The following is a 14,649-nucleotide window of genomic DNA, read 5'->3' as shown; positions in this document are numbered from 1 at the left end:
GGAGCCTGACGTGGGGCTCGATCCCATAATGCCAGGATCACGCCCTGAGCCAAAGGCAGACACTTAACAACTGAGCCACCCAGGTGCCCCCATTAAATATTTTTCAATAATATGATTTGTTAAAGCTATTTGTGATTTTGTGTTATGAATATGCTATGTAGATTTAACCAGTTTGATGTGGATGAGCATTTAGGCTGTTTCTGAGCATGGAATTTTAATTGTGGCAAGGTTATCTTGCACAACCCCTGTTTTCAGGCATGCTGACATCCATCCCTTACAAGCAGATAAGAATCCCTTTAAAATCCCACACCCAAGAGACCCTTGTCATGGCAGGAGTAACTCTTCACAAGCGTTCAGTTGTCCTTGTGTTCTTCAGAGAAAGCCTGGTGTGAGCCTTTGAGCATCCCTACCTCTATCTGCCAAGGCTAGACCATTCTTGAGCAGATGGAGAGAAAATATTTGTCATTCTGTCAGGGAGTTAGCCCAAAGCATTCAGTGTATTTGTGCTAGGCCCGAACTGGATATCATAGAAGAAAAGATGTGATTTCTGCCCCTCAGAAACTTGCAGTCTCCTTGAGTTGATAAACATAAAATTATGAAAGAGTGAGGTAGAAACCCAAGACTGTGTATGACTAAATGCTAGCTCTGGTTCAGATCACAAGGGCTTTAGGAGGTGAGGAAAGTATAGACACTATGTGGACTTGGGTGATTGGAGAAAGCTCCATAGTGGAGATGAAGCTCGGAGGTGGGGTGGACAAGGAGCATTCCACACCGAGGGGAGGGGATGCTGCGCCAGAGGCACAGGGGAGACAGAGCGCAGGAAGCAAGCTGGTGCGTATGGCTGCAGCTGAGGGAGAAATGGCCAGTCAAATCGGATAACTCACATCCGGGGCACATGAGCAGACAACCAAAAAGCTTCTGGAGGTATTTCCCCTTGCACTGCCAGTGTTATACCAAGAAAGGAAACATTCAATCAAGCAAATTCAAGCTGGGTTTTCTTTTTGTTTCTGTTTTTGTTTTGTTGTTGTTGTTGTTGTTGTTGTTAGTGGTGGAGATGATTTATAAGCAGAACTCAAAGCCTTTAATATGCTTATGTATGTGGCAGGGTCAAGAGAGGGGACTCGGATTTCCCAAGAGTCTTTGACCATAGAACTGTTTTTGTCATGGAACATCTCCTCTGGTGTTCCATGAAGCAAAATTAGGGGCTAGTGAGCCAGTGAAGATTTTTGAGCTGGAAAGAAAGACATGGAGGGAAAACAAAGTCTTGAAAGCTAGATCTCATGGTAGAATGTAAGGTGAACAGGAGAGAAGGGTCTGGATTCAGACAACATGATTAGATGGTTGAATCAAGATTCAACAGTAGCAGGGAGGGTTGAAGTACCCTGGGGCAAAGAATGGAGATCAAAACCTTGATTGTATGCAAAGTCTTTTTTTGGATTCTGGGGAGATACAGAAGTGTCAGAGTCCCTGGGTCTTACAGGAGTTTGAATGAGTATTCATCAGGCTTTTGATTACAAGGGACAGAAACCAACTGAGGCCCGCTTAAGTAAAAGGGGAGTATTCTTAGGGAGATAGAAATGTTTCACTAAGAACCAGATCCACTTACTGGAAGGCTGGTGAAAAGTTCCTGTCTATCTGATCTCAGCTTCTCTATGTGTTTGCTTCATGTTCTTTATATTCTGTGTCTCTCCTCTCCTCCCTTCTCTCCCCTCCTCTGTCTACTCCCTTCCTCTCTCCTTTCTCTCATTTGTGGAAGAAAATGGCTTTCCTACCTGAGTTGGCATGTTTCACTAACTTTGCATATAATAGTTCCAGACACACAGGAAACTAACTCTCCATCCCTCCTTCCCAGTTTCAGGTTTCCAATAGAAAGAATCTTGTTGACCCAGTTTGGGACTCACCACTCTGACCAGGAAGACTGGTTTTAAAATAGAAACATGGCTGCAGGAGACTTACCCAGTGTGGAGAGAATTAGTGTGGAGGCCACTTACCGGGGAAAGGGGTCCGCTGTGGGGTGATACTGTGACCTTTAATTCAAAGTATGCTTCTGGAAGAGTTGAGCAGGAACGGGCTATCATTGAATGGATGGATGACTATGAAGCTTTAAAGCACTTCATTAAAGAGTGCATGTCCCTGCCCCTTTCCCAAACTATTTCAGTTCCCAAGTCCTGAAGGAATCTACGGATGAGGGTAGCCGGAGACCGCAGTGGTTAAGAGCACATGTTCTGGGGTTAAATTGTCTGTATTTTAGATCCTGGCCTTGAGGACTTGAGCAAGTTGTATAAGCTGCCTGAGCCTCAGGTTTCTCACCTGTAGAATGGGTATCATGAGAATTAAATACTCAATGTGTGTAAAGTGCTTAGCATAATACCCTCAATGATGTGAGCAACATAATTTTTTAATGAAAATTAACTGATCAGGGCTGAAATTTGTATCAGGAAATCCAAATATCTTTGACAAACTGGGAAAGGAAAGATGAATTGGCACAGGCAAGTGGGTCCACTTGGTTCTTCAGATATCCCCATGTCCGTGGCCTCTGGGACGGGGATAATAATAAGCCACGGAGAATAATAAGCCACGGAGATCTTGTGGCGCCAGTGGGGACTTCAGAGATCACAGGTCATTTGGGCTAGTCACACTTCCTTTTGTTCCTAGAGATTTAATATTTAACTGCCTATTAAATGATCATGATTTGGACGAGAGAAGACAAGAAGAGGAATTGCTTTCAGCTGGCCCTTGTCTTTAAATAACCCGGGTACAACATCTTTGAAACACAAAGGAGACCATGTGTAAAACATTAGTTAAACTCAGATATAAATCTAGTCTTTGACCAGTCCAGAGCTAATCAATATGCTTTCCTACTCTCTTTGAACTTTGAGTTTGCTGGCAACAACAAAAATCCCAAACCCCATCCAAAACCATCGTCCAGACAGACCCGCTCCTCTGCTCCCCTCCCTCGTGTCCCGTCTTGTTGACAGAGCTACTCCCGTTACCACATTCATTCCAGTGGTGATTCAAATTCTTCTGCAGAAATGGACTTGAAAGACAGAAAATTGCTCTTGTAATCAGCAAATAAGGAATCTTGGGCAAGGAATACAGAGCCATGAGTATGGATTTACCCCCTCGCTTTCACAGACGTATTTTTCTCCACTATTTTCATTCAAAATTACGATGAACTTATTTAAATCGCAAGGTAAACTGAGAAGGAAAATTACCCATAATAAGAATTTTGATGAAAATATAGACTGGCCTGGTTTTAAGCACATCAAGGACACTTGGTTTAAATTGCAAATTCGCATATATTTGAAATGTGTTTGTTTAAATGTGTCAGTTTTAGGCGAAACTAAACCACTCTATTCCTTTCCAAAAATCAAGAATTTGCTTTGGAAAAAAATCATGTGGTTTGATGTACAAAGCAGAGGGGGAAGAAAGTAAGTAGTGGGCGAGAAAGACCCACCCAAGGGCTGCAGCCAGCTTCCTTAGGAAGATTCATGACCAGGCCTCAACACTGTCCTGCAATTTGTTCCAACAGATTTTACTATAACTCTAAATCATTAGAAGCAACTGCTGCTGTTACTAGAACTGTCTTTGCCTCAAAAAGAGGAAAATTCAGGATATGCAATATAATCCTCTCACTATCTAAGAGAGAAACCAGCCCATTTGTCATAAGAACTGAAAACATCAGCTATGTAGTATACTACACATTCAAGTTTCATACCTCAATATTATATATCCCTTGTAAAAAAAAAAATGGAGCGGGAGAGGAGCGCACAAAGAGGTGGTTGGATGCATCGATGATAAAGTGGCTTCAGTTGGTTAACTATAACGTACAAAAACTATTCTACCTATTGCAAATCCTTTTCAGAAAAAGATAAGAAAATTCAATCAACAACATTTTGAAAACCTTCTGAGATAGTCACAACAAATGCATCCTTGTTCTTACCAGATGTATAAACATTTATGTAATGCAGAGGTTTCATAACTGGGAGCATGTCATCAAATGCAGTGCTAATACTTTGTTCCTCCCTTTGACTTGAATGACCCCTTCCCTATTAGGATCATTATTGCCTCACAGTGTACCAGGGATGAAAGGACTTTGAAAGGTCATTTGTCTTGCAACCCAACTAGCAGCATTGGCATTACCAGGGAGAAGCCGATTAGAAATGCAGAATCTTAGGTCCACCCCTGTCTTACTGACTCAGAACCTGCATTTTGACAGGACCTCCAGGGGATTCATGTGCATGCACAAGGTTAAACTAGGCTACTGTAGGCCATTCCTCTGCCTCTGAACAAACTGGACACAGTGGGCAGACTGGTCTCATTCAGCCAATTTCATGTCCTTTATAGTTGTCCTATTTGAGTTATTGAGAGGAAAGAGGAAATATACTCATTTAGGGAAGTCTTGCATAGCATAACAAAGCAACTTTTTCAATACATTCAAGTGCCTATTCTTGGAAGCCCTGCAGATGAAGTCAAAGGAATGGGACGCAAAAATGGAATGGGTTCAAGTAACAACCTCTAATAAAGTAAGGGTAGTTCAGAAGCTGAGTCTGTGAGGGATGGGAGGAGCAATTTCATCAAACTACCAGTTCCAAAATTGTCTCTGCACTATGGGTGATTTATAGCCCTGGAAGTTTACAGGCTTGAGTTTCTTGCTGTATTTCATTTCAGATCAGTAATTTTTATCTAGTACTTCCTTGCAGCTTAAAATAAAGGCTCTGGAACTATGAAAATGCATCTATCTGATGATTTGTATGCTCATTCTGTAGCTATCGTGTAGGCTTCAGATTTGTAACTGGCTGGAATCTGGAAAACCAAAAACCCTGTGGGTTATTGGTAGCCCAATTTCTAAGTCAAAGGCTGAACTTAAGGTAGTTATATATGTGTTCCAGTGGTCCTCAAACTTAGCTGTACATTAGTCACCTGGATTACATTTTTTTTTTTTAAAGATTTTATTTATTTATTTGACAGAGATAGAGACAGCTAGCGAGAGAGGGAACACAAGCAGGGGGAGTGGGAGAGGAAGAAGCAGGCTCATAGTAGAGGAGCCTGATGTGGGGCTCGATCCCGTAACGTCGGGATCACGCCCTGAGCCGAAGGCAGACGCTTAACCGCTGTGCCACCCAGGCGCCCCTGGATTACATTTTTTTTAAACAGCTTTCTTGAGGTATAAATAACATACAATAAGCTGCACATACTTAAAATGTGTAATTGGGTAAATTTTGATATATGTTATTTGCCTGTCACCACAATCAAGCTAATCTCCCCTAAAATTGCTTGTGCTGCTTGGTAATCCCTCCCCCCATCCTGCAACAACTTACTTTTCTGCCACTGTAAATGAGTTTGCATTTTCTAGAATTTTATGTAAATGGAACCCTGCTTTTATCTTATCTTTTTTTTTTTTTTTTGGTCTGCCTTCCTTCAGGAACATAATTACTGTGAGATTCATCCATGTTGTTGCATGCTTTAATAGTTAGACTTTTTTATTGCTGAGTAATATTCTGTTGTATGGATGTACTACATTTTGTCTAACCATTCACCACTCATGGACATTTGGGTTGTTTCCAGTTTTAAACAATTATGAATGACACTGCTATAAACTTTAATGTACAAGTATGAATATTTAAGTTTTTACTTCTCTAGGTAAATGCCTAGAAGTTGGTGTGGCAAGCATACATTTATTTTTAAAATAAGCTGCCAAACTCTCTCAGAGTGGTTATACCATTTTACTTGTCCACGAGAAATGTGTAAGAATTCCAGGTGTTCCACATCCTCTCCCACAGTTGATATGGTCAGTATTTTTTATTTCGCCATTCTAATAGATATGTAATTGTATTTCCATTATGGTATTAGTTTACACTTCCCTGATGACCACTGATGTTGAGAATTTTTTCATGTGTATATTTTTCATCCGTATTTCTTCTTTGGTGGAGTCTTTCAAATCTTTTCCTCATTTTTTTTTAATGAGGCTTCAGACCCAGTATGGGGCTTGAACTCACGACCCTGAGATTAAGAGTCACATGCTCTACTGACTGAGCCAGCCATGCCCCTCCTCATTTTTTATAATACATTTTTTTTGTTTACTTAATTCTCAAGTTTTAAGAGTTCTTTATATATTTTGTATATTAGTCCTTTGTCAGATATATAACTGGCAAATATTTTCTCCCAATCCTTTTGTTTCCTTAGCAATGCCTTTCAAAGAGAATTTCTTAATTTTAATGAAGTCCAATTTGTTAATTTTCTTTTATGGATTCTGCTTTTCATGATATATCTGAGAAATCTTTACTCAACCCTAAGGTCACAAAGATTTTGTGCTATATTTCCAGAAGTTTTATAATTTAGATTTAATATTAGGTCTATGATCCACTTTGAATTAATTTTTATATGTGATGCAAGGTTTGGAATGATGTTCACTTTTTTGCATATGAATATCCAATAGCTGCAACACCATTTATTGAAAAGAGATCTTTCTCTACTGAATTGCCTTTGCACCTTTTTTGAAAGTCAGTAGGCCATATATTTATGGATCTATTCTAAATTCTCTATTCTGTCCCATTGATCTATCTTCATACTAATACTACATTATTTTGATTTCTGTAGCTTTATTATTAGCCTTGAAATCCACCTTTATTCTTTTTCCAAAAAAAATAATTTTAGAATGAGTTTGTCAATTTCTGAATTTAAAAAGCCTAGTAGGATTTTGATTGAGATTGCATTGAATCCCTAGATCTATTTGGGGAGAACTGGCATCTTAGCAATATTGATTCTTCCAATCCATATATTTAGATCTTCTTTTATTATTCCCACTTAATGTTTGTTCAGTGTGCAGGTTTTATGCTTCTTTTGTGAGGTTTGTTTCTAAGTATTTGATATTTTTGTGCTTTTATAAATGCTAATATTTATATAATTTCAATTTCCCACTGTTTCTTGAAACTGTTTAGAAATACAGTTAATTTTTAGTATTTAGTAGTAGCTTTTTTGTACATTCCATAGAATTTTCTACATAGATATCTGATATTACATAGTTATGTATATCAGATATCTGATATCTACATAGTTATCTGATAATAAAGACAGTTTACTTCTTCTTGTCCAATCTGGATTCTTTTTTTTTTTCTTGTCTTATTATACTAGTTAGAAGCAGTACAATGTTAAATAGAAGTAATGACGTGGACAAGCCTGCTTTGTTCCTGGTTCTGGAAAAGCAGTCTTTCCCATTAAAAATGATGTTAGCTTTATGTTTTCCATAGATGCTCTTTCTCAAGTTGAGAAGTTCCCTACTTTGCTGAGAGTTGGTTTTTTAAAAATCAGAAATGGATCTTAGATTTTGTCAAGTCCTTATTCTGGTTCTATTGAGATATTCATATGGTTTTTCTTTTAATTATATGCAACTGTAAGATATTCATATGTTAATGTGAATTAAATTGATTTAAAAATATCAAACCATCCTTGCATTCCTGGGGTAAACCCCCCTTGATTATAATCTGTTCTCTTTTTTTTATATGTTTTTAGATTCTATTTGCTAAAATTTGCTTTAGAATTTTCACATCTGTACTAATGAGGGATTTTGTTTTCTAGTTGTCTTGTAATGTTATTTTCTGGTTTTGGTGTCAGAGTAATGCTGGTCTCATAGAATGAGTTGGGATATAGTCCCTCCTCTTCAATTTACTTGAAGTGTTTGTATATAGAATCAGTATTATTTCTTTCTTAAATATTTGATACCATCTGGGACTGACTGAAGTTTTCTTTGTGGAGAGATTTTTAACCACTAATTCTATTTATTTGATAGATATAGAACTATCCAGGTTATCTATTTCTTCATGAATAAGCTGTAATAATTTGCATTTACCAAAGAATTTTTCCATCTTCTCTAAGTTGATAAAATTTATTGGCATGAAGTTGTTCTTAATATTTTCTTGTATACTTTTAATATCTCTAGAATCTGTAATGATATCACCTCTTTCATTCCTGATACTAGTTATTTATATCCGTTCTCCTTTTCCTGATGAATCTGGCCACAGCTCTATCAATTTGATTGATCTTCCCAAAGAAACAGCTTTCAGTTTCATTGATTTTATGCTATTGTTTTTGTTTTCTGTTTTGCTGACTTCTTCATACTTATTATTTACATTTTTCTGCTTAGTTTAGTTTTAATTTGTTCTTTTTCTAGTTGCTTAAGATGGAATCTAAGATCATTAGTTTGAGACCTTCCTTCTTTTCTAATATAAGTGTTTAGTGTGTTAAATTTCCCTATAAATATATGTCTTGGTTGGATCTTATAAATTTTGACATGTTGTTTCCATTTAGTTCCAAATATCTCCTAATTTCCCTTTTGATTTCTTCTTTGACCCATGGATTACTTAGAATTGTGTAAATTTGTTCCCAAATATTTGGATATTTCCCAGATATCTTTCTGTTATTACTGTCTAGATTAATTCCAGTGTGGTCAAAGAACACACTTTGTCTCGTTTGAATTTTTAAATTTCTTAAGACTTATCTTATAGCCTAGAATATGGTATCCTGGAAAATTTTGTGTGCACTTGAAAAGAATGTGTATTCTAACGTTGTTAAGTGGAATGTTCTTAAAATGTCAAGTAAGTCAAATTGGTTGATAGTATTGTTCAAGTCTCTCATATCCTTACTGATTTTCTGTCTACTTGTTCTTTTAACTATAGAGACAAGGGTATTAAAACCTTTAATTATAATTGTGGATTTGTTGCTTTCTCCTCTACACTTATAAATATTTCACTGCAAAGTCCACATATGATACCAGTTAATTCAGAATCTCTAGGAGTGTGATTCAGGGATCAGTATTTTTTTTAAGCCTCTGAATGATTCCAATGTGCCACCAACTTTGAGAACCACTGCTTTATGCAGTCCACATTATGGGTTCAACAGATTCTCAAATGCATTGTCTTATTTAATGTCTTTGAGGTAGGCATTATTCATTCCCATTTTGAAAATGAAATTAAGCCAGGGCGCCTGAGTAGCTGAGTCAGTTAAGCGTCTAACTCTTGATTTCGGCTCAGGTCATAATCTGTCAGTCATGGGATGGAAGCCCACATCAGGTTCCGTGCTGAGCCTGGAGCCTGCTTGGGATTCTCTGTATCCTCTCCTTCTGCCCCACCACCCTGCTCACACTTGCTTGTGCATGCGTGTGCTCGCTCTCTCTCTAAAAAAAAAACAAAAACAAAAACAAAAATCCAAAAAAAAAAAAATGAAATTAAGTCTTGTATACTTGTCCAAGATGACACAGTTGATCAGAGAGCCTAGCTGGGATTTAAACCCAGGTTTCCTAACTCAAAGTTGATCACTTTGAGCTACTTGTATTTTGTTCTGTGAGATATATTTATCAACTTGACTTCTATCTGTATTTCTATTCTGTCCCTCTAATACACTCTTCTGGGTTGTGGGCAGGAGCCATGTCTGACCCAAATCTTATAATTTGCACTGGACCTACCACAGTGTCAGTACTCTGGAGATGATTCTAAGGGTTTTCTTTTTCCTCTTGAAATATCTAAGTATCTGGGGTCATCTAACCACAAAGTAGTCATCAATCTGCCTTTTTCACGGTCCATCCACAACCTAAGGTTTAAACCAGGCTGTAATTAACCCTGACATATAGGCTCTTCTCCAAAAACCTTCTCAGGCTGCAGACTGTCAGCCTGCTTCACTTTATTAATGCATGACATTGGCAGCCAGGGACCAGGTTTTGCCCCAAGCCACCCATACAAGTTTGGGGCAAGATTATGATGGAAGAGCAGGTTGGGGTTGATGTGTCTCCTGTGTGTAAAGGCTGTTTGTTTGAGTGCTTCCAAGTGCTGGTACACTATGATTAATTATGTTGCCCAAGGATTAATATTTAAAATCAGGAATGATTTGAATCACTCCTCCAGGTGAGTTGCTCAGCTCCCCCCAGGGAAAGGATCAATTAAAAAAAAAAAGTTAATGTTTTAGAGACAATGTGCATTCCAGAGAGATAAAGAGAAAGACTAATGAGATAGATAAAGACTAACACTCTTTAGTGTGCTTTCTCTCTCGTTTATAGGTATGTCAGCTTCAGTATAGATTAATGAATCAATGTGAGTTTGTTCCTTCTCATAAAAATTCAACTATGCAAATCCTTTTTCCCAAACTGCCTTCTTGGACCTATGTTCTAGATCTGTTATCTTCAGATCCCCTTACCTGACTTCTCTCATTATCAGTAAGTCACATTCTGAGTTCAAGGCTTGGTACTTCTTCTATATGACTTCTTCTATTTTCTGAATGTTTTCTCAGTTATGCCTAAAGCAGAAGACAACCACAGCAAGTGAGAGAGCTTGGGTATTTTTTTTAAAGGATTATTCATTCCCCAAACAAGTCTACAACACTAAAGGTCTTTAAAAAGAAAAACATAACTCATTTTCCACCACTTTCTCTTCTCCCAATTTTTTTCCCAGTCTTCATTCAGATAGAGAAACTTATGATGTAAGGTTCGTATAATTCCTGTGTTCTACTTTCTTGTTTAACATCACTTAAACACTTTTCGTCATCCTTGTATAGGCTTCCTAATTTTCATTTTTTCTGGCTGCATGGTTTTGCATAGATATACCACAATTTGTTTAACCATTCTCCTGCTGCTGTGCACCAAGTTGTTTCCAGTCTTCACCATTAGATGTGATTACTCCGTAAACCTCTAAGTACATATGAAGATTTCCTCTCTTCTTTTGAATTATTTCCTTTGTAGAAGTTTCTAGAACTGCTATTGCTATGGGGAAAGGTTCAAATAATTTTAAGGGGTGATGAGCCCTTAAAAAGGCAGTACCACCAGGTTCATAGCCCATGCCTTATCTTGATTTATAAAATTAATTATGACATGGAAGGGCCAAGGTACTTCCTAAAGCACCACTTACTTCAGTCTTATCCCACAGAGTGGTGCAAGTAATAGAAGATGAATGTATCTCCATTAGCTTATTCTTTACTCCACTGAGGGCTACTAAAAAAAAAAAAAAAAAAGAATCAATTCCTCCCACATTTTAAGTGATGACGTTTGCAACAAGTCTTAAGAAACTCCACAACAAAACCATGGGACAAATCAAAGATGCACCTCCTGTGATAAACCCTAGAAATGAAATGAAGGCAGACAATGTGTGTGGCAGGAGAGCGGCAGGGAGGGGATGCAGGTCAGATATGATTGGAACGCCAGTGTCACAGTTGTACCCTGCAAACTGGTCTCTGGGAGCTGGGTCAAGGCAGCCAAGTTGAAAGCCAAACACAGACAGCAGCTGTTGAGAATGTAAAGTCTCTGGCCAGAGTGGGTAGGGAGCTGGGTGTGGTTGCCCAAAGGCCGATTTCCACCCCACCCTACAGGCCCAGAGACTGGGATGAGAGGAGACAACTTACCCACGTGTTGCATTCCAGACCTCCTTTCTGGGCTTAGTGGGAGAGTCTGTGGGAATGCTGGAGAGTGGCTGCAAACTGCCTGTTACACCACACACCTCCCTCAACATCATCACCCCTGGAAGACACCGAGGTTCTGAGAATGCCACGTCCAGAGAGCCAGGATACAGGACTGACCTGCCACTACCACACAGTCCCAGCCATAGCCCTGGTATTGTGTACAAGTAAGTCCCACTGAGGGACTAACTGAAACTTCAGGGAGTGTGTGGATCTTTCCTACATTGCACATGTAAGTGTTGAGCTGCATGGGCCACACCATCCCCTTCAACTATTTCCCAGAATGTTTGACGGGAACCCCTGCAGGCTATGTCACTGAGCAGAGAATCTTCGTGATGCATTTCAACATCACTTTTCTTGGAAACCCTGACTGCTTCACTCTCCAGAAATAATCCGTCAAATTTTTCACTTTGTTGAAGTCATACTGTGAAAACTCCCATAATCAAATTCTCCACATTAGGACCCCTGCTGATATTACATAACAACAAAGTCAAGAGGGAAAACAGTGGGTCAGACGCTGACATCTTTTTTTTTCTTTCTCTTTTAACTTTTTTTTAAAGATTTTATTTACTTGAGAGAGAGAGGACGTGGGGGGAGGGCAGAGGAAGAGGGAGAAGCAGACTTCCCACTGAGCAGGGAGCCTGAAGTGGGGCTCAATCCCAAGACTCCGGGATCATGACCTGAGCCAAAGGCAGATGCCCAACTGAGCCACCCAAGTGCCCCCTCTTTTAACTTTTTAATCATGAAAATTTTCAAACCCACACAAAGTGAGAGAGAATGGAATAATAAACCCCCATGTCCCCACCACCCAGCTTGAACAATCTCCATATGTGCCAGTCTTGCTTCATCTGTCACCCCACTCCACTCCTATACCCCCACAAGTATGCACATTTTTCTTTTTTTTTTTAAACAGGAATTTTTAAAAGCAAGTCCCAGACACAGTGTCATTAATACTGCAGCATGCATCTCTAACCAGCAAGGACTTTGTTTTTGACATAACCTTTATTAGCCACTAAGTAAAAAATGGTTTATTTAGGAACTATTGATATTGGTTAGGCATTTAGTATTTGGTGCAAGATATTACAGTAGGATTCTTTACAGTTTATTTCATGAAATCTCAGCTCAGCAGAGAACCGCGTTGGAAATTCACAAGCTCCCCAGGAGAAAGAAATGCCCTGGCCTGGAGAACGTTACTATTTGCATTTTACTCATGAAGAAAACTGCTCAGCCAACTCAGGGTAAGCTGTGGAGAGGCTGCAGTCCAGGAGATAGCAAAGCTTGGAACAAGAGGCTTGTCGGAGCCTGACTTGCTCCATCCCCCCTGGATATTCAGGGTATTAGAAGGGCATTGCTTCCTCATCTGAAAACTGGCTTCTTTTTTTTTTTTAACTACCTAACACCTACTTGAATTTACATTGTCAACATAGAAACATGCAGTCTTCTTGAGAAGGTAACACCTTAAAAAAGCAGAAGAGTTTTGACAAATCCACTTTATTTATCAGGCACATAGGCATGGAGAGCACGGGGAATGTTGCTTCATGCAAAAGCAATCTCAGCATAAGTATTTCTTTTTCTTTTTCTTCTTCTTCTTTTTTTTTCTTTTTTTTTAGATTTTTATTTATTTATTTGACAGAGAGAGAAACAGCCAGTGAGAAAGAGAACACAAGCAGGGGGAGTGGGAGAGGAAGAAGCAGGCTCCCAGCGGAGGAGCCCGATGTGGGGCTCGATCCCAGAACGATCACCCCCTGAGCCTAAGGCAGACGCTTAACGACTGCGCCACCCAGGCGCCCCTCAGTACAAGTATTTCTGTTTACTATGTGCTGTTCCTTTGCACCTAATCTATATATCTGTACTCAGGAAATTCAGGCAGAGAAGCTACACTGGGTTGGCTTACCTCAGTAAAGAGGGAGACTGCCTACGCATAGCCTTGGGAGGAGTCTTTGACTCAAGGACAGAAGGATAAACCCACTCTCAGTCACGAAGAAGACCCCACACTGGCTTTGGGCTTCTGCCTGCCGCCAGGCCTTCTAATTGAAGCCTCCTCTACTTGAGACTCCAGGTCAGCTGGCATAGGCAGGCAGGGTACTGCTGATTTCCCCTTGTTAATGCCCTGCTCCAGCTCACATCACTTTGTGCAGTTTGCCACCGCAGCATCTGTCTTGGACTCTGATTGTCCCCGTTTGGACAGAATGCAACTGTGGCTGAAGATTGGGACAAGTGACACAGAGGAGCTGCTGGGAGCTGCTGTTGTGGGTGAGGGCTATGCAGAGGGAGTGGGACGAATTTTGTTACCTGAGCCAACACTGTACGTAATGCCCACGAGAAACTGAGCTATTCTCACATAGTTTGGTACATGTTCCCTCCATCTGCGCCACCCTTCCGATGCCTATGTGACTTGCGCCTTTGCCACCTTCACTTCTTTGAGGTCTCTGCGCAAGTCCCCATTATCAGAGAGGCCTTCCCTACCACCTACGTCAAATAACACACATCCACTACCACTAGCAGCCACTTCATTCCGCCTTGTTTTTCCTTATCACAACCTGACACATATGTATTATTTTTTGTCTGTTTTGGTCCCTACCGTATCCCCTCAACTTAGCACAGTGGCAGGTATAAAGCAAGGGCTCAACACATTTATGCCGAATGAGCAGTCTCCTCCAAAACAAGGTCTTGTCCTCTTCTTCTTCTTCTTTTTTTTTTTTTTAAAGTTTGTTTATTTTTTAGTGTAATCTCTACACCCAACACAGGGCTCAAACTCACAACCCTGAGATCAAGAGTTGCATGTCCCTCGGCCTAACCCACTGACAAGGAAGGAGTTGACCAAAATTAGAGCAGAAATCAATCAATTAGAAACCAGAAGTACAGTAGACCAAATAAACATGACGAGGAGCTGGTTCTTTGAGAGAATCAATCAAATTGATAGGCCACTGGCAAAACTTGTCCAAAAACAAAGAGAAAGGACTGAGATTATTAAAATTATGACTGAAAAGGGAGAGGTCACGACCAGCACCATTGAAATTGCAAGGATTATTAGAAACTTTTATCAACAGCTATATGCCAAAAAACTAAACAATCTGGAAGAGATGGAGGCCTTCCTGGAAACCTATAAACTACCAAGACTGAAACAGGAAGAAATAGATTTCTTAAATAGGCCAATTAACTATGAAGAAATTGAGTCAGTGATAAACAACCTTCCAAATAATAAAACTCCAG

General features: G+C 39.6%; 1 protein-coding gene across 1 annotated transcript in view; it reads left to right on the top strand.

Moving 5' to 3' along the window:
- The window catches only part of LOC117801787 (basic proline-rich protein-like), a 48,745-nt gene extending 35,625 nt beyond the window's left edge, over nt 1–13,120 (top strand). Inside the window, exon 5 of the mRNA XM_034657291.1 lies at nt 12,350–13,120. Coding sequence (XP_034513182.1) covers nt 12,350–12,430 — 81 coding nt within the window. The 3' untranslated portion in view covers nt 12,431–13,120. The remainder of the gene's footprint in view (nt 1–12,349) is intronic.
- Nucleotides 13,121–14,649: the final 1,529 nt, after the last annotated feature.

This window comes from Ailuropoda melanoleuca, chromosome 4, assembly GCF_002007445.2.
Source record: "Ailuropoda melanoleuca isolate Jingjing chromosome 4, ASM200744v2, whole genome shotgun sequence".
In the NCBI taxonomy this organism is placed as follows: Eukaryota; Metazoa; Chordata; class Mammalia; order Carnivora; family Ursidae; genus Ailuropoda; species Ailuropoda melanoleuca.
This window is presented reverse-complemented; position numbering and strand designations above follow the sequence as displayed.